General features: G+C 46.6%; 2 protein-coding genes and 1 long non-coding RNA gene across 4 annotated transcripts; 1 reads left to right on the top strand and 2 right to left on the bottom strand.

Annotated features, from left to right (window-relative positions):
* The first annotated feature begins 8,736 nt into the window (after positions 1–8,736).
* On the top strand, positions 8,737–14,677 carry LOC125520223. 2 transcript variants are annotated; one of them, XR_007288524.1, is made up of 3 exons: positions 8,737–8,971; positions 13,445–14,128; positions 14,231–14,677. It is a non-coding gene; the product is annotated as an uncharacterized LOC125520223 (long non-coding RNA). The 2 variants fall into 2 exon arrangements; XR_007288525.1 differs by lacking the exon at positions 8,737–8,971 and adding an exon at positions 12,996–13,326.
* Positions 8,913–13,510, bottom strand: LOC125520219 (receptor kinase-like protein Xa21). Its single transcript, XM_048685064.1, has 2 exons — positions 10,169–13,510; positions 8,913–10,068 (listed from the first exon to the last, which is right to left on the bottom strand). Exons 1-2 carry the CDS (start codon positions 13,197–13,199, stop codon positions 9,716–9,718), a joined length of 3,384 nt encoding a protein of 1,127 aa, XP_048541021.1. The 5' UTR covers positions 13,200–13,510; the 3' UTR covers positions 8,913–9,715.
* Positions 14,678–17,356: 2,679 nt separating the features above from the next.
* LOC125520220 (receptor kinase-like protein Xa21) lies at positions 17,357–20,051 on the bottom strand. Its single transcript, XM_048685065.1, has one exon. It carries the CDS (start codon positions 19,039–19,041, stop codon positions 17,545–17,547), a length of 1,497 nt encoding a protein of 498 aa, XP_048541022.1. The 5' UTR covers positions 19,042–20,051; the 3' UTR covers positions 17,357–17,544.
* Positions 20,052–24,938: the final 4,887 nt, after the last annotated feature.

Genomic DNA, 24,938 nt, shown 5'->3' with positions numbered 1-24,938 from the left:
GTGTACTCGTATGATCCATACCGAGTCACGAAGGCGGTTTTTGGGATGTCCTCTTCACGAACACGGATCTGGTGGTAACCCAACCTCAAGTCGAGTTTGGAGAACACTGATGAGCCAGCCAGTTGATCATAAAGATCATTGATCTGAGGAAGAGGATATTTATTCTGAATGGTAGCTTGGTTTATAGGACGGTAGTCTTGGACTAACCGGTTTGTCCCATCCTTCTTCTTAACAAAGAGAGAAGGTGCTCCCCAAGGAGACCAACTTGGGCGAATGAAACCTTTGACAAGAGATTTGTCGATTTCCTCCTTAAGCTCAATGAGTTCATGTGGCGGCATCTTGTAGGGTCGTTTGGCTATAGGGGTGGTGCCGGGTTTCAAGTCGATGATGAATTCGACAGCTCTAGCAGGGGGAATCCATGGAAGTTCTTCTGGGAAGACATCTTGGAATTCACGAACGACGGGAATATTTTCAATGCCCTCGAGTGGTGCAGCGTTCAACGCATTCAAGGCATAAAGACGTGCCTCGGCGTTCTGAACTAGATGAGCTTGGTAAGCAATTATTTTATCAGAAGGGTGTAGCAGATGGACGACCTTAGTGGCGCAAACTATAGAAGCAGTATGCACTTTCAACCAATCCATTCCCAGAATGAGGTCGATGCTACAAGACTTCAGTACGATGGGAGAGGCAAGGAATTCTAGTCCTTCGATTTCAACGGGGACGTCGTTGCAAATCATGGAGGTCCGACATTGGCCCGCGGGAGTGTGCACTAATAGCGAAGTGTTCAGGTCCTCGCTTTTAATGCCATGCATGAATGCAAAATCCTCTGACATGAATGAATGTGATGCACCTGTATCAAATAAAACAGATGCTGGTGCTGAATTTACGAGGAGTGTACCCATCACAGTAGCGGGCTGGTCTAGAACTTCATTGAGATCAGCGTGGTTGGCATGAACACGACCATAAGACTTGGTACTGTTGTTGCGGGGCTGGTTGCTTCCACGGCTAGTTGCTGGGAGGGCCAGTTGATTCTGGTTCTGATTGCAATCCCTAGCACAGTGACCTGGTTGATCACACTTGTAGCACAGTCCATTATTGAGAGTGGGAACAGGGGCTTGTGGTGGTGGAGCTGGAAGTCTTGGCCGCCTAGTTGGAGGAGCAGGCAGACGAGGTGCAGCATAGGTCTGCCTTGGGGCAGGTGCATTCGGCTGGTACATGCTGTTGGGGATTCATATCTTGTGCTTCTGCGAGGATGGGCCCGAAGATGAGCCCGTGTCACGGTTGCGCCTGTGAGAACTCTGGTATTCCTGCAGACCAGTTTCGACATTGATGGCCTTGTTCACCAGGGTGGAGAAATCAGCAAAGTCATGCACTAGAAGTGCGAGCTTGATGTCAGCTTGAAGGCCATCACGGAACTTCTCCTGTCTGCATGCATTAGTTGCAATGTCTTCTTCAGCATAGTGGGACAAGTCAAGAAACTCCCGCTGATAAGCTTCAACAGTCTTGTTGCCTTGGGTGAGGTTGCAAAACTCGCGCTTCTTACGGTCCATGACTCCCTGAGGAATGAAGCGAGCACGGAAGGCAGCTTGGAAGTCTGGCCAGGTGATGATTGTTCCAACTGGCAGTGTACGCCTGTGGCTGTCCCACCATTGAGCTACGGGTCCCTTCAGGAAGAAGGAAGCAAAGGTGACATAGCTGGCAGGGGCTACATCAGCAGACTCCATCTCATAGGTGATGTCACGGAGCCAGTCATCAGCATCCAGAGGCTGAGTTGAGCTGCAGTACACAGTTGGGTTCAGGCGCATGAAATCCTGTAGAGTTACTGGGGTTGGCTGCTGGTTCATATTGGGGCGAGGAAATTGAGCCATCATATTCTCCATGAACTGACGATTCATCTCAAGCTGTTGGATCATACCAGCCATGTACTCACGCGGTGGTGGAAAGTTGCCACCACGACCACGACCACCTGGTCTAACCATCCTGCTAATATATAACAGGGGTAGTTCAGCATCGAGAAATTGCGAGGGCAAGAATCATTCATGATGAAACATGCATAATGAAAGGAACTCGATAGATACTGCATAGTAGTTGGCATATCTTACAAAAGTGATCATGCATAGAGTTTGGTACACAGAGTTCAGTACACAGACTAAGATCATCATAGGCGGCACGCAGGCTCGCGGCGAATGCACCTAACACTAACAAGAAAGTCTACATCAGTCCCACGCGGTACTGCGGAGGTAGGTGTAGCCCGACAGCTGGTAGTGACGCGAAGGAAAGACCTCCACACGAGTAGCCTGGGGTCCGCGGATACTCTAGTGCGAAACCCGATGCGCAGGTGGCAAGAGAGGACCAAGCGCGGGATAGTAGCCTCCCACATCTGGCCAGCCGATGCCCTGGGGCATCACGGTCCTGGCAGGGTAGATCGCAGAACGCGACGGATCACCAGAGTGGACAGAGGGGTGCAACAGCGTTAGAGCACGATACAGGTGCTGACGGGTGGTGTACAGCTCGTGGCGAAGAGCTCGGTTAGCTCTATCCAGCCCATCAGCATGCAGAACCAGGTTCTGATGGTAGAAGGGCTCTCGGGTGACAGTGGAGTAGGCAGCAGTGTAGTATCCCTCCGCACCAACATCGGATGCGATAGCAATGTGCCTGAAGGGGGAGGTGTCCAACTCCTGATACTCTCCACGAAGACGTGTCAGAGCAGCATAAGCAGCATCATGGACCGCCATGTCGATAGTCACTCCAACACCATGAGCAGTGTGCAGCACGGTAGTGGAGTCATACTCCCGAGAGTAGAGGTGGACGATGCCATGGTACTGCTCCTGGTTGAAGTCCTGATACTCCTCATAGACGGTGTACTCAGGGTGCCAGCGATAACCCAGATAGGTCATCATCTCAACCAACACAGCAGGTGATCCTGAGGCCCCAATGGCCGTCGTGTGGCGCACGACCTGTCTCGTGGGTTCCATCTGAAAACAAAGATGTTTCAAAGGAGTCAACTGACAGTGTGGATAATGTTCAATATACTACTCTAATGAATAGCTAGGGCTTATCCAACTTTGGGGTGAACGTGGTCACGGGATCCTAATGTTAAAGTTAGTAAAATCGTTTAACCCGAGTAGAAGAGAGTTCAGAGTCCCAGAGTAAGGATCGAGGAGTAAAAGATCCTAATACCACCCAGATGGCGACGTGGGCTCGTAAGGCACACATCCATGTTAGTAAAAGTTTTTGTAATGTCTAGACTCGACTTCGGCCAAGGAGTGTGGAAGGGGGATTCCTACAGGCAGTCGGCTCTAATACCAACTTCTTGTGACGCCCCCGATTCAATCGTACACTAATCATACACGCAAACGTGTATGATCAAGATCAGGGACTCACGGGAAGATATCACAACACAACTCTACAAAGAAAATAAGTCATACAAGCATCATATTACAAGCCAGGGGCCTCGAGGGCTCGAATACAAGAGCTCGATCATAGACGAGTCAACGGAAGCAACAATATCTGAGTACAGACATAAGTTAAACAAGTTTGCCTTAAGAAGGCTAGCACAAACTGGGATAGAGATCGAAAGAGGCACATGCCTCCTACCTGGGATCCTCCTAAACTACTCCTGGTCGTTGTCAGCGGGCTGCACATAGTAGTAGGCACTCCCGAGTAGTAGTAGTCGTCATCGATGGTGGCGTCTGGCTCAGGCTCCATCGTCTGGTCGCAGCAATCGGGTATAGAAAGGGGAAAAGAGGGAAGCAAACCGTGAGTACTCATCCAAAGTACTCGCAAGCAAGGAGCTACACTACATATGTATGCATTGGTATCAAATGGAATAAGGGTATCATATGTGGACTGAACTGCAGAATGCCGGAATAAGAGGGGGATAGCTAGTCCTTTCGAAGACTACGCTTCTGGTAACCTCCATCTTGCAGCAGGAGAGAAGAGAGTAGATGGTAAGTTCACCAAGTAGCATCGCATAGCATAATCCATCATAACCGATGATCCTCCCCTCGTCGCCCTGTGAGAGAGCGATCACCGGTTGTATCTGGCACTTGGAAGGGTGTGTTTTATTAAGTATCTGGTTCTAGTTGTCATAAGGTCAAGGTACAACTCCAAGTCGTCCTGTTACCAAAGATCGCGGCTATTCGAATAGATTAACTTCCCTACAGGGGTGCACCACATAACCCAACACGCTCGATCCCATTTGGCCGGACATACTTTCCTGGGTCATGCCCGGCCTCGGAAGATCAACACGTCGCAGCCCTACCTCGGCACAATAGAGAGGTCAGCACGCCGGTCTAAATCCTATGGCGCGGGGGTCTGGGCCCATCGCCCATTGCACACCTGCACACTGCGAGGGCGGCCGGAAGCAGAACTAGCCCCCTTAATACAAGAGCAGGCTTACGTTCCAATCCGGCGCGCGCCGCTCAGTCGCTGACGTCACGAAGGCTTCGGCTGATACCACAACGTCGAGTGCCCATAACTGTCCCCGCGTAGATGGTTAGTGCGTATAGGCCAGTAGCCAGACTCAGATCAAATACCAAGATCTCGTTAAACGTGTTACCTTGAAATAACCGCGAACGCCGACAAGGGCCAGGCCCACCTCTCTCCTAGGTGGTCTCAACCTGCCCTGTCGCTTCGCCACAAAGATCCACTCGCGGGTACTCCTACGAGTCGACCCGTCTTTTAGTCATCACATGTATTATGTATAAAGTATATAGTATATACCCGTGATCACCTCCCGAGTGATCACGGCCCGATAGTATAGCATGGCAGACGGACTAGAATGTAGGGCCACTGATGAATTACTAGCAACCTATACTAAGCATGTAGGATTGCAGGTAAGGTATCAACAGTAGTAGCAACAATGACATGCTATGCATCAGGATAGGATTAACGGAAAGCAGTAACATGCTACACTACTCTAATGCAAGCAGTATAGAGAAGAGTAGGGGATATCTGGTGATCAAGGGGGGAGGGCTTGCCTGGTTGCTCTAGCAAGAGAGTGGTCGTCAACACCGTAGTCGTACTGGGTAGCAGCGGCGTTGGTCTCGGTGTCTAGCGAGAGAAGAGGGGGGAGAAACAATAAATACAATGCAAACAAATGCATGACGATGCATGACATGACAAAGTGTGATGCTAGGTGTGCCCTAACGCGGTACGAGGTGGTACTGGTGAAGGGGAGAACATCCGGGAAATTATCCCCGGTGTTTCGCGTTTTCGGGCAGAGGAGCCGGAGGGGGAAAGTCGCGTGTTCGCTATGCTAGGGATGCGTGGTGGACGAACGGGCTACGCATCCGGATTCGTCTCGTCGTTCTGAGCAACTTTCATGTTGAAAATAATTTAATCCGAGTTATGAATTAAAAGATATGATTTTCTAAAGATTTTATTAATTTCTGGAATTTAATTAATTATTTAAATTAATTCAAAAATGGATTTATGACATCAGCATGATGTCATGCTAACGTCAGCAGTCAACGGGGGTTGACTGGTCAACCTGACCAGTGGGTCCCACTGGTCAGAGACACATGTTAATTATCCAAATTAAATTAATCTAATTAGAATTAATTATGGGTGGGCCCCACTGTCATTGACTGATTAAGTAATTAATTAATTAACAGTTTAATTAGTTGATTAGTTTAATTAATCAAAATTAATTAAGTTAATTAATTCTTTAATTAATTAAGTTAATTAAGTTAATTAATTAATTAATTAATTAATTTTATTTTTATTTATTATTTCTTTATTTTTTGTAAACGTTTTGTGGGGCGTGGGGCCCCCATGTCATAGGCCCCTGGGGCCTTAGTGGGTTAGCGGGCGCTGCGGTTGCCGCGGGTGCGGGCGCTGGCCGTTGCGGGCGCCCGACCCAGGAGAGGGTCGAGCGGGCGCAGAGGGGCGCCGGCGCCGGGCGCGTGGTCGACGGCGCGGCATGGGCGGTCGTCGGAGTGGGCGCAGGGCACGACGGAGGACGGCGAGGGCGGGGCGAAGCAAGGGAACGGCCAGGCGCGGCCAGAAAGGCAGCGGAGCGAAGGAAGGGCGGCGCGGCAGCATGCGGCGTTGGGAGGAGGAGGCGCGGGGTGGGGAGCGGAGCTGCACTAGCAGCAGCTCAGCGGCAGCGCAGCGCGGCAAGTAGTGCTGCGGTGGGACAAGAAGCAGGGGAGGCGGGCGCGGTGACTGGCTGCAGCGGGCGGCGCCAGCTATGACAGGCGCGCGCGGGGAAGGCCAGAGCAGGGCGAGCGGCATGCTGCGGGCGAGCGCGCGCGTGTGCGCGTGTGGCCGTGGGCGCGGGCGTTCGGTGCCACGGAAGGGAGCGCAGGGGGGCGGTCCAGGCGCGTGCGGGGGAGGAGGCCGCGAGCGCGGGAAGTGCGGGCGACGTGGTCTGCCCGTGGTGAGCGCGAGCGCGCATGCGGAGGAGGAGCGGGGCTGCGGTGAGCGGAGTCACGGCGTGGCGGAGCGCGAGCGCACGGTGATGACCGCGACGACTACGGGAAGGAGAAGGCAGAGAGGGAGCTCACCGGGGGGGCCTAGGGGTTCGGGCAGCGGGGGTTGAAGAGGAGGTCGGAGACAACGTCTGGCAGGGAGGCAGGCCGGCGGGGGAGCTCCGGGCGGCGGCGACGGCGGGGTTTGATCCGGGCGGCGGCGTCGGGGACGGGATCGAGCCCTCCCGATCCAGATCCAACGAGAGAGGAGGAGGGGAACGAGAGGGAGTCGTGGGGCGAGTGGGGCGACGGGGAAAGACTAGGGTTTCGGGGGGGTTATGGAGAGGGTGGGGGGGCCGATCGGCTGGGCCTGGGGGGGTTGGCCCAGTGGGGCTGTGGCCTGCTAGGCCAGAGCCCAGTGGGGGGGAGTTCTTTCTCTTTTTTTGTTTTTTGTTTTTTGTTTTGTATTTTCTTTTCTTTTATTTATTTACTTTTCTGTTTTATTCCATTTTAAATTATTTAGGCATTTTCGAAAAATATGTTTGCTGCACTATAATTACCCTCGTAATATTCGGCAACCATTGAACATTTTTGTTTCAACTTTTAAAAACTTTTGTTGTTTGCCATTTTTTTGAATTGATTTTGAATCGGTTTGAACTAACGAAAGTTTAGCAATAGTAATCAAAGATGACATGACATTATTAGGAGGGTTTTACTGTAGCTTAAATATCCGGACATCACAATTATGGATGGGCTTAGGCCCATATAAGACACTAATCTCTGGTTAATCTTGAGGCCCATGTATGAGATGGCAGGTGGTGGGAAGTTTAGTCCCACCTTGCTATTTGAGGAGAGTTGAGGCCACTTTATATGGGCTGCTCTACCACTTGCCATTGGGAGCTTGGGAAGAGGACTGGTACACGCGCGCTCCTCCTCCTCGCCGCCCGCCCCGCCACGCTTCGTCACGACGCGCGCGCCGCGGGTTGCGGGTTGCGGGATTGAGCCGAGCCGAAACTTGTTTTTGCCGCTCAGGAATGAATTAATTAATCAGGGATTAATTAACGAGTCGCTAACATGTGGGCCATTGTCCAATACGTTGGACTGTGGGCTGACTTGCATTGCCGGGATTCATCAACTCTCTTGCCGGGAGTGCGACCCTTGGCGGGAACAGTGACTCCCTTGCCGGGAGTGGGCCGACTCAGTCATGGGCCTCGACAAGGCCCACGACTTTCTTTCTTACGGACTATATAAGAAGGCTCTGGCCAGTGAAGTAACCTAGTTCGGTTCACTAACTCCCTCTCGCATGACCTAGCCGTCATCTACTGTTTTCTCACTCTGTGTTGCCTTCGGCAATCCCATCCCGACGACCGCGTGCACGGCTGGTCGGGAAAGCAGGTGCCTCCGGAACCCTGTCGTTCGAGATCCTGCCCGGGAGAACGGCAATAAGGTTTTTGGGGAGCGTCTCGACGCGACTGCTCCCGATCCGTCCCCAACTCCGTTCGCCTCTGCTTTCCACTACTTTCTCTGCATCGACACCATGGCCGACGCCGCCGCCGCTAAGAAGAAGGCCACGGACGACGCCGAGGCTGCTGCTGCCGCCGCTGCATTGGCCTGGTCAACCGGAGGGTATGATCTGTTCATCCCTCGTTTACCACTACTTATGCTAGCCGTATATGTGCTGCTCATAGAAGGTTCGATTCTATGTTCTGTACGTGCTGATATGCTTAGGTATCGCTATGAGATGCATACCTTTTATGCCATGCTTACTGTTTACTCGTAGATAAGTCTAATCGGAAAAGTGCTAATATTTCCAACAGAACACTTGCCCAAACGTGTGGGCTAAACTGCTCTTCGTCCACACGATGCTCACACGGTGATATATGTCAACTACAGTTGTTTATATATATGTGACGACTAGTTAATCGCACATGACAATTATGATTCACCATACATGACAACTATGATTTAACCACACTCAACAACTACAGATATATGTGGCAACTAGTTAATCACACATGGCAATTATGATTTGGCTACATGTAGCAACTCCAATTAGTTACACATGACAAATATATTTAATGACACATGAGCATAGCAGACGTGACAACTACAGTTAATTACACATGACAACTAAAATTGATTACACAGGCATTCACGCTCACAGAATCAAAATGAATAGTTGTGGGTCATGTGAGCCGTCATTACTACACCCAAACATGTGAGCTGTTTTCTGAACACGATCACCCGACGGATATGCCACACGTGTGACATCTTCCACGCAAAGCACCGAAGTGCAGCACATGGATGAATCGGTCATCGTACAACTATCGTATGCGTAGAAATCAACACACAGCTGTTTCGCCCGTGAGACAACAGGGTGAGCCCCGGTGCTGGCACGACCACACTGCAGGCGGCCCGAGCTTCGACGACGGCGGAGCCTGCAGGCTTGCGAGGACAGGGCCAATGCGTGGCGGGGCCCAAGCAGCGGCAGCACCAGCGGGCCCCGGCGGCAGTCGGGGCGAAGCAGCGCCACCGCTAGGTTCTCCGGCGAACAGGTACAAGCGCCATGTCTGTCTGCTTGATCTGGGGTGATCTTCCACGGGGATTGGGCGAAATAGGCTGGGGTCTTGAGAATCTCGACTCAGTTCGAGTTACTCTGTAGGGGATTTTATTTTCTTGTTGATTTCATGTGCAGACTTTTTTTTGAAAGATCCAGCAAATTGCTGGCTTTGATTGGCGATTAGCAGGAAGCAACGGAAGATAAAATCGTGGGAATCCTAAGATCATGGATGAAAATGAAAGGAACTGAAAATAAAGAAAACTACAGCCCTATTGGCTGCCAGAGAATTAACAGTCTCTCATGGAGGATTCCCAAAGGGGTCTCAACAAATTTAGCTCCGGCTAGGCGCCATAGCTCCATTGATTGCGGCGACAACCTCGTGTGCGGAGGCGATCTTGTCCCTGAAAGTGCACTTGTTCCTTTCCTGCCAAATCTCCCATAGGACCAGCATTTGCATTCATGTGCATTCTCATTCGGATCCGAAATCACCTTCTAAAAACATTGTAAATCAATCTGATTGGACATTTGAGCCTTAATAATCCCTTGGATGGTGCTTACAGAGTTACGACTCAATAAAACTAAAAGAAAAATTACATGAAATGCTATTGCAGCAAGAGAATATTACTGTTCGGAAATGCCAGTAACTGAATCCTAAAAGGAAAACACCATTAGGTAGTTACATCACTTTTCTTCTTTAGATGCGCTTCTGGCGCAAGTTTCCGTCGTCCAAATCTTTGCTTCACCTGGCATGCATGTGTGAGGCCGCGTGCTTGATTCTAAGGATCTCAGTAGAAACTTGACCCATATCCGGCCGGTCTTTTGGTGATGTCGTGGAGCAAGAGAGGCCGAGTATAATCAGTGGGATAACACAATTCTTCATCAGGTCGCCTGCATTCCTGTCATCTTGTAGTATTGTGGGATCAACGACCTCATGAATGTTCTTTGTAAATGCTCTATCAACAAATTCATGAAGGCTTATACCATTACTAAATTTTTCACCAGTTGGACTGCACCCTGTTATCAATTGTAACAGAAGCACTCCAAAACTGTAGACATCACCCTTGGTTGATATCTGTTGGCTCATGCCATACTCTGCATTTACATTTGCGAACACAATAAAATTAGAGGATAATCATTATTTGGACAACTCTATAAATAAAACTAATTTCTTTTGAGAATAAGCTTATCAAACCTGGTGGAATGTATCCTATGGATCCTTTTAGGTGGCAGACACTTATTGAACTGTCTTGATGTGCATTTGGTGCACTGAACAGAAATCTTGCTAGGCCGAAATCGGTGACGTATGCAACCATATCAAGACCCAAAAGAATATTGCTTGGCTTCAAGTCGCAATGTATAATTGGAGATGCACACTGGTTGTGAAGATAATCCAAAGCAAATGCTACATCCAAGGCTACATTAATCCTTTGGCTTAATGACAGAGTATTTGTTTCACCATGTTCATGATCCATCGGGTGTAGCCACATTTCTAGGTTACCATTTGGCATGTATGGGAACACTAGGGCCTTGAAATCTGCCCCAGTATGATCCACTGAAGAGCATGAAGTAATGATTTTTACAAGATTTCGATGGCGCACATTACGAAGGGCTTCACACTCTGATACGAAGCTCCTATGTGCTCCATAAATGTCAAGGTCAAAAATCTTGATGGCAACTTGATCTTCTTGAAACTGGAGACTGCCCTTATAAACCCTTCCAAATGATCCAGAACCAATTAAGTTTGCAGAAGAGAATCTATCTGTCGCCTTTACAATGTCTTCATATGATATCTTTTTTGTGTGCTCATTGACATGTTGCAAATGGAGATTGGCTTGCATTTTCTTCTTCCGATAAATTATCACAATACATGACATAATGATCATAGTGACACCAACAATGGGCAACACAATCTCTAGGATAAGAACCAATGACTTGTGTTTTCTTTTCTTGTCAACCAGTGCAGAGCAAAGGGACATACCTCCTGTTGGAATGCTTGTACACAGATGATAATTTCTTTCAATTGATACTGCACCAGCAATGTCAAAAACACCACCTCTCGGAATTGGTCCATGAAACTGGTTGAAGGATAAATTGAGGTATTGGAGGTGTTTCAAGGATTTGAGAGGCTCTGGTATTTCTCCGGACAAATTGTTCTGAGAAATATCCATATTTTTTATGTTGGATAATCTGGCAAAAGACTGTGGAATGCTTCCTATAAAGAAGTTGCTTTGCATCTCAAGATACTCCAGATCCACACACTGGCCGAGAGTTGATGGTATGTCGCCAGACAGCCTGTTATTTGACATGTTCATTTTCTTAAGATGAATCAGATTGCCGACGTCAGGCATTTCTCCAGACAAGTAATTGTGTGACAAGTCCAACTCTTCAGTAAGTGTAGAGATTTTGAAGATTTTGCTTGGTATACTCCCAACTAGTGAGTTGTGAGCAAGGTTGAGTATACTGAGTTGAGTGCAATGTGCTATACTTGCTGGTATCCTTCCACTAAAGTTGTTCCAATCCAATTTCAGCATACTCAGCTGGACAAGATTGCCAATAGTATCTGGAATCTGCCCGGAAAGCCGGTTTTCTGCAAAGGATAGATAGACCATTCTGTGCAGTTTCCCAAGTGTTGGTGGTATATTTCCAGTGAGAAGATTGTTACCCATGTACAAATTATTGAGGTTCTTAAGGTTGCCAATCTCTGGTGGTATAGGCCCGTAAATTTGGTTGCTATTTAGCCACAATGACTCAAGACTATTGGAAAGATTGCCAATAGAACTTGGTAATTTCCCTTGGAGGTTGTTTCCATCCAGCCCCAGCATACTCAACCTGGAGCAATTTGATAGTGAAGAGACAAAGCCCCAATCACCTGCTTCTAGCTTGTTGTGCCCCAGATCAAGTTTCTCTAAATTTTGCAGTGAACCGAAGAATGGTATGAATCCAGTAAACCTATTATTATCCAGGTGAAGCATGCGTAAGCTGTAAGCTTTGAGAAGAGAGGCTGGGATTGGCCCATCAAAACTGTTCTCTGATAGTATTAATCTCCGAATATTTGGAAGCGTGTGGCCGATGTCGAAGGGTAATTTTCCGACAAGAGAGTTTTTTGCGATGGCAAGAACTGTGAGGGATGACATGTTGAATAAAGACAATGGGACTGGCCCAGATAAGTTGTTTATGTCCAAGGTCAATGTCTCTAGTGTAGGAATATAACCTAAGCTCTCTGGGATGCTCCCAACTAACTGATTTTCTGCAAGGCGAAGATGAACCAGGGAGGACAGGTTACCTAGTGAGGAAGGTATTATTCCTGAAAGATGGTTCTTCCTTAAGTAGAGATATTTAATTATGGGAGATGTGGCAGTAACATAAGGTATTGAACCAACAAAACTGTTCTGTTGGAGGCAAATAGCAATAAGTGAAGAAGTGGTGAAGAGAGCACTTGGGAGTTTTCCAGTAAAATTATTTTTCATGAGTCTAAGTACTTGAAGAGATGAACTGTTTGCTAGGAACTCTGGGATGACCCCTAAGAGAGCATTGTTCCCAAGATCGACATATGTGAGATGAGGGCTGCTGCCTAAAGACGGAGGTATGTTGCCGGTAAGTCCAGTGCTAGCGAGAACTAGTATGCGCAGCTTAGGGAGATTTCCAAAAGCAGAAGGGATGCTTCCTTGCAGGTTATTGTTGCGAAGGTTAATCTCTTGAAGATGTTTGCATTGGCTAAGGCTAGGTGGGATGTCTCCGTGGAGGGAATTGTTCCACAAACCAAGGATTTGGAGTTGCGAACATGCAGAGAGTTCAGGCGGGATGTTACCTTCCAAAGTGTTCATGCTGAGGTTGAGGTCGCGGAGCCCGCTCAGGAGGCCAAGCTCTGATGGTATGCCACCACTCAAGCTATTATTTGACAGTTGCAGCCTTGTAAGAGAGGTCAGGTTGGCAATGCAAGGTGGTATGGAGCCTGAGATGCCTTCTGACTGGAGGTCCAGCGCAATCACACGACGAGGGGACACCATGCTGCAGGTGATCCCATGCCACTCGCAAACGTCGAGGGACGTGTTGCTCCATGAAGCTAAAACTCCTGCTGGACCCGAGAGCCAGGACTTGAAACAAAGGAGGGATTGTCTATCATTTTCGGTTTCACCGCAGGTGGCTAATGTCAGGCAGCAAAAGAAGGCAAAAAGGCATAGAAACCAAACAAAACCTGGAAACAAGACACCCGAAGACGCCATTGTTATTGTTTGCAGGAGTATGTGGATGAAAGCTCTGATTTGTAAGAGGATGTTTAAGCACTCAACTATGGAGAGGGATAGTAGCTAAGCCCTCTAGACAGCAACTTCACGGTCAACGATCGATACGGTGGGAACTGGGATGATACATGACCACATGCTTTTGGACCAGATTTTGGCTTGTAGAATATTGCTAATATTGTGTGCATGCATTTGGACGCTAACAGATTTGACCTTTCATTTCTCAGACAGGGACAGCCCGGCAGGACGATGCCTCCAACCTCTGCTTACATTGCAATTGTCCCAGCCACCCTCCAACAGCAGCTTGAGGTACAGTGTGGACGCACGCTTTCTCTTGATGAATAATGAACATGTAGCTCTTGAAGTCGTCGCGCACGCCGCCCGGGAATATACCTCGGCGAGATTTGGCATTCCTGATATCGGAATGCATGAACACCCATACAGGCAACTTAGTCAGAACGGCATGGTAGCTGGCTGAAGTATGAACGCACATCTTCCCCTTTTTCTGTCATTTACTTTCCTACCTTTGATGGTCATGCATTAGTTAATGGAGGAATCATTGGGAGAGGTAGCTCTAGGCGCCTCGTTGACCTACAACATTTCTGATTTCCAAATGCATAAAACCCCCTGCAAGCGGCTGGTTCGAAGGCAGCCATATCACAGATCGACTTCATTTCGACGCAACCACTACAGACTCTGTCTCGGTCTCCATTCCTTTGCCTGGCTAACGGGGATGGGGATGGCACTTGCTCCACGCTCGTCTCTGTCTCTGCGCTCCCTGCTGCTGCTCATGTCGCACAGGAAGCCACATCGGAGCTCTTTCTTCTCCTCCTCCGCCGCCGTTCCGCCTGCGGCTCCAGGAACTGCCACTCCGGCTGCTGATCCTGCCGTTCAGCCTCCAGCCGCTCCAGGTAACTTGCTGCTGACGCACTCAATTGTGATTTCTAAACATCGAGTTCCTGTGACTTGCGAGCCTTCTCCGGAAACACATCCTGATCAGAAAGTTTGCGAAGATCCTGATCTTGCAGTTCCTAAAGGTCCGCGCGAATCTACCCGCGATGGTCCGCCACGCCAACCTCCTGGAACTATGGATATAGACGCTAAAGACCCCGGCAAGAAGACTCTCTAACAGCTAATAATACAAAGTCAGTGGGAGCCTTTCCCACATTCCTCAAGGTTCAAAAAAGAAAAAGAAAAAAAAGACACCGGCAAGTCATCAGAGTTCGCCTACGGCACTTCAACGTGTACTCCTTGATCAGCCACCCACCGTACGAACTGCAGAAGCCCTCCTCTTCCGGAAGAATATTGAATTATTGCCAACTGTTCAGGTGCTACGAGCAAATGCTTGCTGCGGTTACTGCCGTGTTACCTCTGTGGACATGTAATCTCAGCGCTGTCATATTATTGATCTTTGTACCGTTCCAATCCACTTCAACAAATAAAGGTGTGCGTTAGATTTTCGTTTTGAGAGGTATGATGTACGTACAACTTGCGTAAAAAAATATAAGAGCGTTTAGATCTTTAGGAAACACTTTTATATTTCTTTATAGAGGGTGTGTGTACGTTATTGATCTTTGCCCAATTGCTCTTAAGCAGTACACATGTGTGCAGTTCTTTTCGGAGGAAAAAGAACATAGACTGCGTGCAGTCAACATACGTTTCGATGGGAAATGGGGCGTTGACATCCATCGTCCATGAGCGCGTGCTCTGCTCTGGGATTGATACGACTTGAATGAATTTCTTGGAGTCAGTCGTCGGTCCGATCCACTTGTAGTACGTAGCATGTTTTTCCTTGCTATGCTAGGCATGGATGGACTCGTCCCAACCGAGACTGGCCATACATGTATCTAGATATGCGTGCTGACATACTCCCCCTGTCCGGAAATACTTGCCATCAAAATGGATAAAAGAAAATGTATCTAGCCGTATTTTCGGACACAGGAGTACGTACTACTACTTATTTGGCACTCGAGGTTTTAGTCCGCCAGTGGCCAAGCAACCAGCCTGAAATTTCTTCCGTTTGTAACATTCACGTAACGTAGTAGTAGTTGCTTTCGCAGCATGTTACTACTACTTACTACCCTCTTGCTGTCTTCAATCCTGAGTCCTGACCTTGAACCCGATTTCGAGGATGCTTCTAGATGCAGGATGGTTGGGCGCGGACCGTGAGAAAGACCGGTGGCCGACCAGGCGCTCGCGCCCTCCACCAACGGTGTGCATGCCGGTAGGTCCAACGGCGAGCGGCGCCCTGGATGGGCATGAACGCCCACCACCTGTTCGACCAAAGGTTTCAGAGCAGCCACTGCCCCTTTGAACATCCATCCAGGTCAGTGAAAATGAGGTTATGTTGTATGTACAGTACAAACTTGGAAATCCATCAAACCCACGTTGTGTTGAATCCATCCCGTTAACACAGCCATGCCAAACGACCTTAGGGTGTGATTCAGCCTGGTTTTGGAATGTTAGGAGGTTAACCAGCCCATATAGCTAGGTTGGTTCAAGTTTGGATACACAATAAAATAAAAAAAATTGGACGAATGCAGCTGGCCTGCTTCATTATACTCCCTCCATTCCACAATGTAGTGCTTCTTCTATCCTCATGCTTCAACTTTGACCGTAAATTTAACTATCAAGACCGATTGCGGTGGGAGCAAAAGTTATATCAATGAATTCGTATTCAAAAGAAGTTTTTAATTATGTAACTTTTTCTCCACCGCAATCGGTCTCGTTCGTTAAATTTATGGTCAAAGTTCGACCTCGGGAAGCGCGGGCACACTATATTTTGGAATGGAGGGAGTATTATTAAGATAGGTAGGGTTTACAGTGGTGCCGGTTCGGTGCGGCAAAGTAAAAGAAAAATCACAAGATACAAGGGAGGGGCAGGCTAGGAAAAGCTTCACAAGAGACTTTTCCTTTTGGACAAAAGAAGTACTTTTAGTCAGGAAACGTAAACTAGTCTTCTTCAAGGCATCGTATGCATTTTTCCTTTTCCTCAGCTCTGCAATGCTGAAAATGATTCTTGCAGTCGGTGATTCTGACTTATTAAAATGATTGGCTGAGTTTCCCAGTCTAAATCACCGCCTGCATCTTCACCTTCATCTCTATAACCTGGAACTATTCTAGGGTCTAGAATCTCCTCAATCTTTTGAGGAAATGGTTTTTCAAAAAATTTGTAAAGGGTCAGGCCATCTTTAAACATCTCATTGGTTGGACGCTTTCCTGTTAGCATTTCTAAGATGATGACTCCATAGCTAAATACATCGCCCTCAGTGGAGATTTTGCTCCCAAATCCATATTCTGCAGTATGCGTAAGTCATTCAAACAATCAATTAACACAACTTGCATTCTTTTTAATTAAAAACAAAGCATCTTCTATTTAGAAAATATTACCTGGGGCAATGTATCCAACTGATCCTCTTGGCCCCACTAAGCTTGTAGAAGTATGAATGTCCGAAGAAGTGTAACTATGCAGGAACTTAGCCAACCCGAAATCCACTGCTATTACTATTCTTGTACCGAAACTCAATGGCCTTCTCTGACCATCCTCATGGACTGTTGGATGGAGCCAACTTCCCAGGTCGCCGTTAACACTATATTCAAGAACAATAGCTTTGAAATCATGTCCTGTTGGATCAATGGTTGAGCATGCAGTAATCACCCTTATAAGATTCCTGTGACGAGTATTTCTCAATGCTTCACACTCTGCAATGAAGCTTTTTGGTGCTCTGAGTTGATTGAGTTTGAAAACTTTGATGGCAACTTCATGTTCTTCAGATTCAATTCTACCTCTGTACACAGACCCATATTTTCCTGAACCGATCAAGTTATCTGATGAGAAACCATTTGTTGCCCTCATTAAATTAGCATATGTGAACTTCTTCAACTCTTTGCAGCATGGATGAGCTGCTTGTTTGAAGTTCTTTTTCTTCTTCAAAATAATGGTTGCAAAGCATGATAACAGGACCAAAGAAAGAACTGTAAATCCTACTATCTTGAGAATGCTGGAGCTATTCCATTGTTTGGATGCCTCTGCATTGCAAAATGGCACCCGTAGCAATGGCGTGCTGGTACATAACTTCATGTTCCCTTGAATAAAAACCTTTCTTCCATTCTGAAATATTCCATCTGCTGGTACAGGACCCTCGAGATTGTTGAAGGACAAATTGAGAAGCTTCATAGACTTAAAGAACTTAAAGATGTCAGGGATTTCACCTGATAAGTTGTTTTGAGATAGATCCATCTCAATGATGCCTCCCAAACTTATGAAGGAGTGAGGGATTTTCCCATGAAAGAGGTTACCCTCCATGTGGAGGGACTCCAGATGGACTCACTGACCTAGAGTGGGGGGTATTTGTCCAGACAGTTGATTATGGGAAATATTCAGTGGCCCAAGATTTTTCAGGCTGCCAATCTCCGGAGGTATATGTCCAAAGAGTTGGTTGTGGGACAAGTCCAAACCCTGGGAAAGGGAGGGAAGAGAAAACAACTCCTTTGGTATTGTCCCATCAAAGCTGTTACAAGAGAGGTTTAGTTTTTCTAACTTCTTGCAGCCTGCTAAAGCTCCTGGGATAGGGCCACTAAAATTATTTTCCTGTAAATAGAGCTCACTCAGTTGACTCAGTTTACCGACAGAAAGTGGAATTGATCCGGAAAGTTTGTTCTGATACAAGCTTAAGACAAACAAGTTGGAAAGATTTCCAACTGATTCAGGAAGATTTCCAGTAAGCAAATTTCGTTCCATGTAAAGACGTCTGAGGCTTGTCAAGTACTGTATCTCCAAAGGTATAGTGCCAGATATTCTATTTGATCTTAATAACAATAACTCTAAGCTCTTTGAAAGGCCTGCAATGGAATTGGGCAAGACACCCTCAAGGTTGTTTGCATCCAAGCGCAACTTCTCCAGTTGTGTGCAATTGGTCAATGAGGATAAGAAAGACCAATCTCCTGCTTGAAGTTGGTTCCAGCCTAGATTCAGATCTACTAGACTAGGAAGAGTCCCAAAAGAAGGAACAATACCATGGAATGAATTGTCGCGGAGGTTGATCACCTGAAGGTTGGTTGTGTTGGCTATTGAAATGGGGATTTGTCCTGTGAAGTTGTTTCCTTGCATAATCAAAGTTTGGATGTTTGGAAGGGTATATCCGATGTTATATGGAATTTCCCCTACAAGTATGTTCATACCCATGCCAAGGTATGCAAGTGATGATATGTTGTAAAGAGTGTCAGGGACTGTCCCAGACAAAGAATTATAAGTGAGATCTAGTACTCTCAGGTACAGAATATTGCCTATACTCATTGGGATTCTACCTTGGAAATTATTATCTCCAAGCAAGAGGTAGCGAAGCGAAGAAAAATTCCCTAAAGAAGAAGGTATGGTGCCAGAAAGATTGTTTGATTGCAATTTAAGATATTGCAAGGGTGGGCCAATGTTCGACAAAGCTGGTATGGACCCAACAAAGTTGTTCATTCCCAGTGATAATTTTTGAAGTGACATGCTGTTAGGCAACGCAGAAGGAATCTCTCCGCTCATGCGATTGTTTGTTAAGTCCAGAAGTTGAAGGGATGAACTATTAGCGAGGAGAGGCGGGATATGTCCAGTGAGGCTATTGTTCACAAGAACAACAGAGCGAAGAGAAGAGCTGCTCCCAAGTGTAGTTGGAATGTTGCCCGTCAGACTATTTGTAGCAAGAGAAGCAGCAAGATTGGTGGTAATGCAGGGGGGAGGCTTGGAATGCTGAGGTGGATTGAGACGTTTGAATCTGTGATCGATGTGATTCATCCGGCGCATATTTATAGGTCGCCCGCTGCTTGCATTTGCATCCATGCTTGATCTACATGTGAACAGTGGATCAGTAGTATTTCATGAAAGTACTCCGTCATGTGTAGAGTAGTGATCCACTTGCGCCCATTTGATCTAATGTGAACAGTGTATGTAAGACCGGTGACTCCGTGAGCCGGAATTGGAGGTCATCAAGGCTTACCTTGGATGCAGTTTGAAACTGGCTACGCGGAATGCTAGCCAGTTGACGTTTAACCAGATTCTATATTCAGTAGCGCCGGATGGGGAATCGTAGAGAAAAAGTGAAATAACGAATCTGGTTCTCACCTACAGAGGAAGCGGCAAGCTCGCTCTCTCTTAGTCTTGAATAATCTGATTCACGAAAGCAGTGAAGTCCGGCCTACTGGCAGAGGAAACGGCAATCAGTCTCAGTAATCTGATTCACGACGGCAGGTCCGCAGCGATGCCAGCCTGAAACAGTATCTCATAAAAATCCACCAAACGGAAGGAGATAATACAACTTGTGTTGGGAGGTGATAATTGCAATAAAATAAATAAAACTTCAGATTATAAACAGAAGCGAAAGTGCTTTGACAGAGGTTGATGCAACCGCAAAAGAGAGAGGGCAATATGGATGAATGGACCGGGATCCTTAGTATCACTAGTGACATCTCTCCATAATAAATAACATGACATGGTGACCAAATTATAGTTGTGTGTCGATTAATTCCCTCCGTCCACGAATAAGTATGCGTTTGGCATTCTAAATTTGTCCATAAAAGAGTGTACTTCTATCTTCTCAATGCATTTTAAAGTCGAAGAAAATGCTTCTTTCTCATCACACGGTAGTTAAGACCAATAACATTCAACACACGGTCTCCTCAGTTTTTAGCTCATTAGGGGTGGGGTAATTAAAGATGAAAGAGATGGTGGTTTGCACCTTCTCAATGCATTTTTTACTTATCGAAATATGTAAGTGGCAACCGTGTGGCAGATTGCAAAACTGCCACACCCTCCCGATCTCCTTCCATTCCATTCCATTCCCTTCCCGCACGTCCTCCCGATCTCCTTCCTTTCCTCTTCATCTCCTTCCTTTCGCGCCCTCCTGATTTCCTTCCTTTCAATCACCAGTTACGGCCCCACGCGCCTTTCAGATTTTTGGGCAAAAACAATGCTTTAATTGGGATTTGATCTCTGGTCTGCAGGTAATCAACAAAGGGAGCCAACCATCTCACCTATGGCACTCATTGTTGAACAAGCTAAGGAAAATACTGTTTTTGACATGTTTTGCCTTTAATATTTTATCATTGAAAAACTTTTGTTTCACCTATCAAACCTGACACATAAACTTTTCCCGTGGTAAATTCTCTATCACCACCACGATAAATGACGCACCACCAATATGATAACTTTTGTATACCACACGGTACATTATGTGTAAGTAGCATGGTCATAAGCATTGAAGGCGTGATAACTTTGGTGAAAGCATCATGGTAACTTTGATCATTGGGAAGAAATTTGTTGAACCCCGGCCTCGGGTAATTTCTATAAATAGCACGATAACATTCACGCCATAGACCTGATAATTTAGATACAAACATCGTGGTAACTTTAACCATTGGGGAAGAAAAATGTGAAAATATACCAGATAATTTATGTGTAAATAGATGGTAATATACGCAGCGCACATCTGATAACTGAGGTAGAAACACCATGGTAACTTTGACCATAGGGATTTTTTTTGAAAAGATACTCCGGTATCTTCTATGTAAATAGCACGGTACTATACCTCCCTCCCCTGGTATTTTTATGTGTAAATAGCATGAAAACATATGCACCGCGATAACTAAACACCATGATAAGTTTTTGACCCGTGGGGGAAAATTTTGCTGAAACATACCCTTGATAAATTTTGTGTAAATAGCATGATATTTTAAGCACCGCGGGCTTGATAGGTTACCTAGAATCAACATGATAATCTTTTGTCCCGAGGAAAAGTTGTTCAAAACATCCCCGATAATTTTTATGTGAATAACATGATAATATAAGCACCGCATAACCGATAAGTTATAATATAAACATGATGGTAATGTTTTACCAAAGGAAAACAAGTTGTTAAAAATATACACTCCCTCGCGAGGCCTCTTAGATGAACACAACACATGATGTGCCACAGAAAAGCCACATAATGTTTAGTGTCATGAGGAGGCACATGTGCTCGTGGGTTGGCCCAGAAAAACGGCCCATCTTGACCCGTTATAGGCGTGATAAGTTACGCAAAAACATTGAAAAAGTTATGAAAAAAGTTACCGAAACACACTCAGGTTTTTAGGTGTAAGTACCATGATAATATACGAACTGTAGACCTGGTAACTCATGTACAATCCCCATGGTAACTTTGACCAAGGACGAGGTTGATGTACACATACCCTGATAACTTATGTGTAAGTACCACGATATTTTACACATCGAAGACCTTATAACATAGTGGTAACTTTGAAAGGGGTGTAGTTGTTGAAACATAGTACCTGGTAAGTTCTATGTAAATAGCACGGTAACTTACGCAACACAGGTCTGATAACTTGCATGCGAATACCATAGTAACTTTGTCCCGAGGGAAAATAGTGGTAATTTTCTGTACTTTTTTGTAGTAACACAATTGTAAAAAAAAGATCAAAATGATTAGTTTCTTTAGTTTGAGCAACAAATACCTAAGGGTGAGGTTGTTGTGGTGGCGCGCTTTGGTGCCAAGGAGGTGTGGGTTCAAATCCCACATGCGCAATATTTTTTTATCATATGGTAGATATGAAGAAGTGGAAGTTTTCTCGGGGGTGGGCGCGCGAGATGTACGGGAGAAGCAGATTTCTCAGGCGAGTCTGCAAGGTCGTTCGGGAGAAGATGGGGTCTAAGGAAGGGGGACCGTGTGATACTTTAAAGTGAAAGAAGTAGAGGTGTGGCAGTTTTGCTTATATGGCACACATGTGCCAAATATCACAGTCCTTTACTTATATCCTAAAATTTCTATATGTACATTTATTCGTGGACGGAGGGAGTACATGACTATGATCATACATGACATAATTGCATATAGGCATCATGTTTGCCAGAGATGATTCCAGGGCATCCTTAGGTAGGGTATCCCAGCTTAGTGATTATGGTCGGGGGGAGGGGGGACAAGGAGGTAAGTGCACCTAGGTTTGGGTCCTCTCCTGCTATGTGTATATTGTGATTGGGTGTACAAAGTACAACTAATACCGAAGGATTGTATGATCTAAGTTGCGTTCTATCGACTATCCTAGCTTCCGCGTATGTAATACCCCCCTCCCCCCTAGATTTACAAGGAGTCCTAGTCGGCTACATCGGTGGAGAGGTGTCCTTCACAGATCTGGCTTCCTTGTCTTGAATGACAAGGCTTCTTGAATCTTCCTTCTATAGGGTCCATGGGCTGGCATGATGGCCCAGGGCGGAAACTGACCTAGGGTCATCAAGCCAGCCTACTTGGGCCGGCAATCAACAAGGTGGGGCACCCCTGGGTTGTAGCACCGGCAACGTCCGTACATATATAGACCATTAATCAAACATCATCTATAGCTAATACTCCACACCAAGACAATTATCGAGCATGCATCTCAAAGTATTAAGTAAAACAGAGTATTGCATTAAGCATGATGACATGATGTACATGATATATTGTCCTCACATTGTCCTCACTGTGCATTTAAGGGGCAACTACATAACTATCTTTCTTATCATTAGTGGGAATAACACAATACAAGTCTTCTCTCTTTCTGTCACTTGAGCAGATTACTTGCAAGATTGAATCCAACATACTTAACTCCCTCTTGGAGATCATTCATCTAAATATTGTCGATGCAAGACTAATAGATCAGAGAGCATATATGCATATAAATTATGCATCAAAGACCTCCTATGAATCCATGAATAAAAAATATATAAATTTGGTCATAAAGTGATAATTCATCACACCACAACAAATACACCATAAATATTACATGAGTGTTGAGTAAATAGGCAATTTCTTGATTAAATTAATCCATGAGTAAATCACTAGCATGGCATTGACACAAATAAACGCATACTGATATTCAGTCAAGCAAGCACATACTATGCTAATTGCAGAAAGATCTACGTATAACGCTAGCATGGCTAAAACAGAAAACAGTAGAAATGGGATAAACGAATTATATCCTCCAGTAGGCCATGCAGAGGCCGCGGCTTTGGTGGCAGCAGCGGCGTCCTCGGCGGCCTTCTTGGTGGCTTCAGCTTTCTCGGCGGCGGCATGTTCGGCGTCGGTGGACATGGTGATGATGAAGGCGACTCGGACATAGAGGAAGTAGACGATCGAAAGCGAGCAGTCGCGTAATCGCTGCCCAAAAACCTATTCGCCCCTCACCCCGTACAGGAACCAGAACGGCGTGGTTTCGGAGACCTGCTCTCCCGTCGACCATGTACGCGGCGGATGGGATGGAGTCACCGACGGCAGCAGCAACAAGGGAACGATGGTGGGCGTGCACGTGAAGCTGATGTGATCTGTTCGTGGCGGCTAGGGTTAGGAGACACCGCACACTTATATAGGCGCAGCCGCGTGGAGAGACGTGGGCTCGACCCACGTCCGAATCCATGACAGCCCATAATCCGACGTCTCAGATCGTGACCCAGCTGTCAGAGAACTCTCCGTTAGTGACTGGCAAAAATAAGCGCGTAGGTGTGAGCTCGGCTCGGCTCAATCCCGCAACCCGCGGCGCGGTGCGGCGTGACGAGGCGAGGCGAGGTGGGCGGCGGAGGAGGAGTGCGCGAGGGCCTCATCTCTTCTCAAGCTCCAATAGCATGTAGAAGATAAACCCTTATAAGGAGGTCCAACTCTTCTTCCACTTCTAGGGTGGGACTAAACTTCCCACTCCACCTAGTGCCAATAAACCCACATGGGCTCTTAGAGATTTTTCAGAAATTGCTATATGGGCCTAGAGCCCATCTCAAATTTCAGCAATCCCCCACCAGATCTCGAGGGCCCATTGTATCCTCTGTTCCAATGGTTGTTTCGATATACCAGTGTTTCAGTGAAGACCTGTTAAGGTTGAGCTTCACCTAGAGCAAGTAGCTACACTCCTTCACAACTGAACAATGGACTATGCCTTGAATTGTCAGTTTGGCATAAAGAAGCTTCACCACATGTCTTACTAATATTGGGCTGCCGAAGGCTGACCCCTCGGGTGGAGCATATAAGTCACACTCCTGACCTATTCATGAGCTTACTAGAGATCACCCCAATCTTATAGACCGTGACCAGCAGTCGGGCTCACATAGGTGTGTTCCTCCAAAGATTGCTCTGTAGGAAAGCATCTTGCTTACATAAGCTTTGGAACTCATTAAGACAATAGTCATCCTACCATACAGTTTTGAGAGTATTGCATCTCCAACGGAGTGGGTTAGTATAGTTACTCTCCTCACACTATAAAAAAATACACTTTCGTGATGATACGTGTTTGTCACAGTAGGTCGCGTTTTCTGTCATGCATGTACATACATGACAAATTTATGACAGAATCAAGATAGTCATACATGTGATGTCATAGAAGTGTTCCATGACATTGCCAAAATTATCATCACGGAAGTGTCCACTTCCATGATGATAAATCGCGCGTCACAGAAGTGCTTTCGTCAAGGGTGACCGACACGTGGCATCCACCGTAACGGAACGCCGTTAAGCTATCGGGTCGGATTTTGGATCCGATAACCCGTTAACAGCCACGACCAATGCCGATTTTCCACGTGTAAAATTCTCATTGGCTGACGGATCCACGCGTCAGCTCCGCGTTGGCACAGGCGTCACTCATCCAATGGTCGTATGATATGTTGACACGTGGACCGGCCCAAAAGTGGCCCACAAAGTTTAAATGGGCCGGCCCAACCGAAGGCCCATA

This window comes from Triticum urartu, chromosome 7, assembly GCF_003073215.2.
Source record: "Triticum urartu cultivar G1812 chromosome 7, Tu2.1, whole genome shotgun sequence".
In the NCBI taxonomy this organism is placed as follows: Eukaryota; Viridiplantae; Streptophyta; class Magnoliopsida; order Poales; family Poaceae; genus Triticum; species Triticum urartu.
This window is presented reverse-complemented; position numbering and strand designations above follow the sequence as displayed.

What these genes read in the sequence shown, in the direction of transcription:
- LOC125520219 (XM_048685064.1), bottom strand. Translation starts at nt 13,199, where the DNA reads ATGGCGTCTTCGGGTGTCTTGTTTCCAGGTTTTGTTTGGTTTCTATGC. An exon ending in CATAGGATACATTCCACCAG is followed by an intron (nt 10,069 to 10,168) that starts GTTTGATAAGCT and finishes ATGTAAATGCAG; the next exon opens with AGTATGGCATGAGCCAACAG.
- LOC125520220 (XM_048685065.1), bottom strand. Translation starts at nt 19,041, where the DNA reads ATGGATGCAAATGCAAGCAGCGGGCGACCTATAAATATGCGCCGGATG.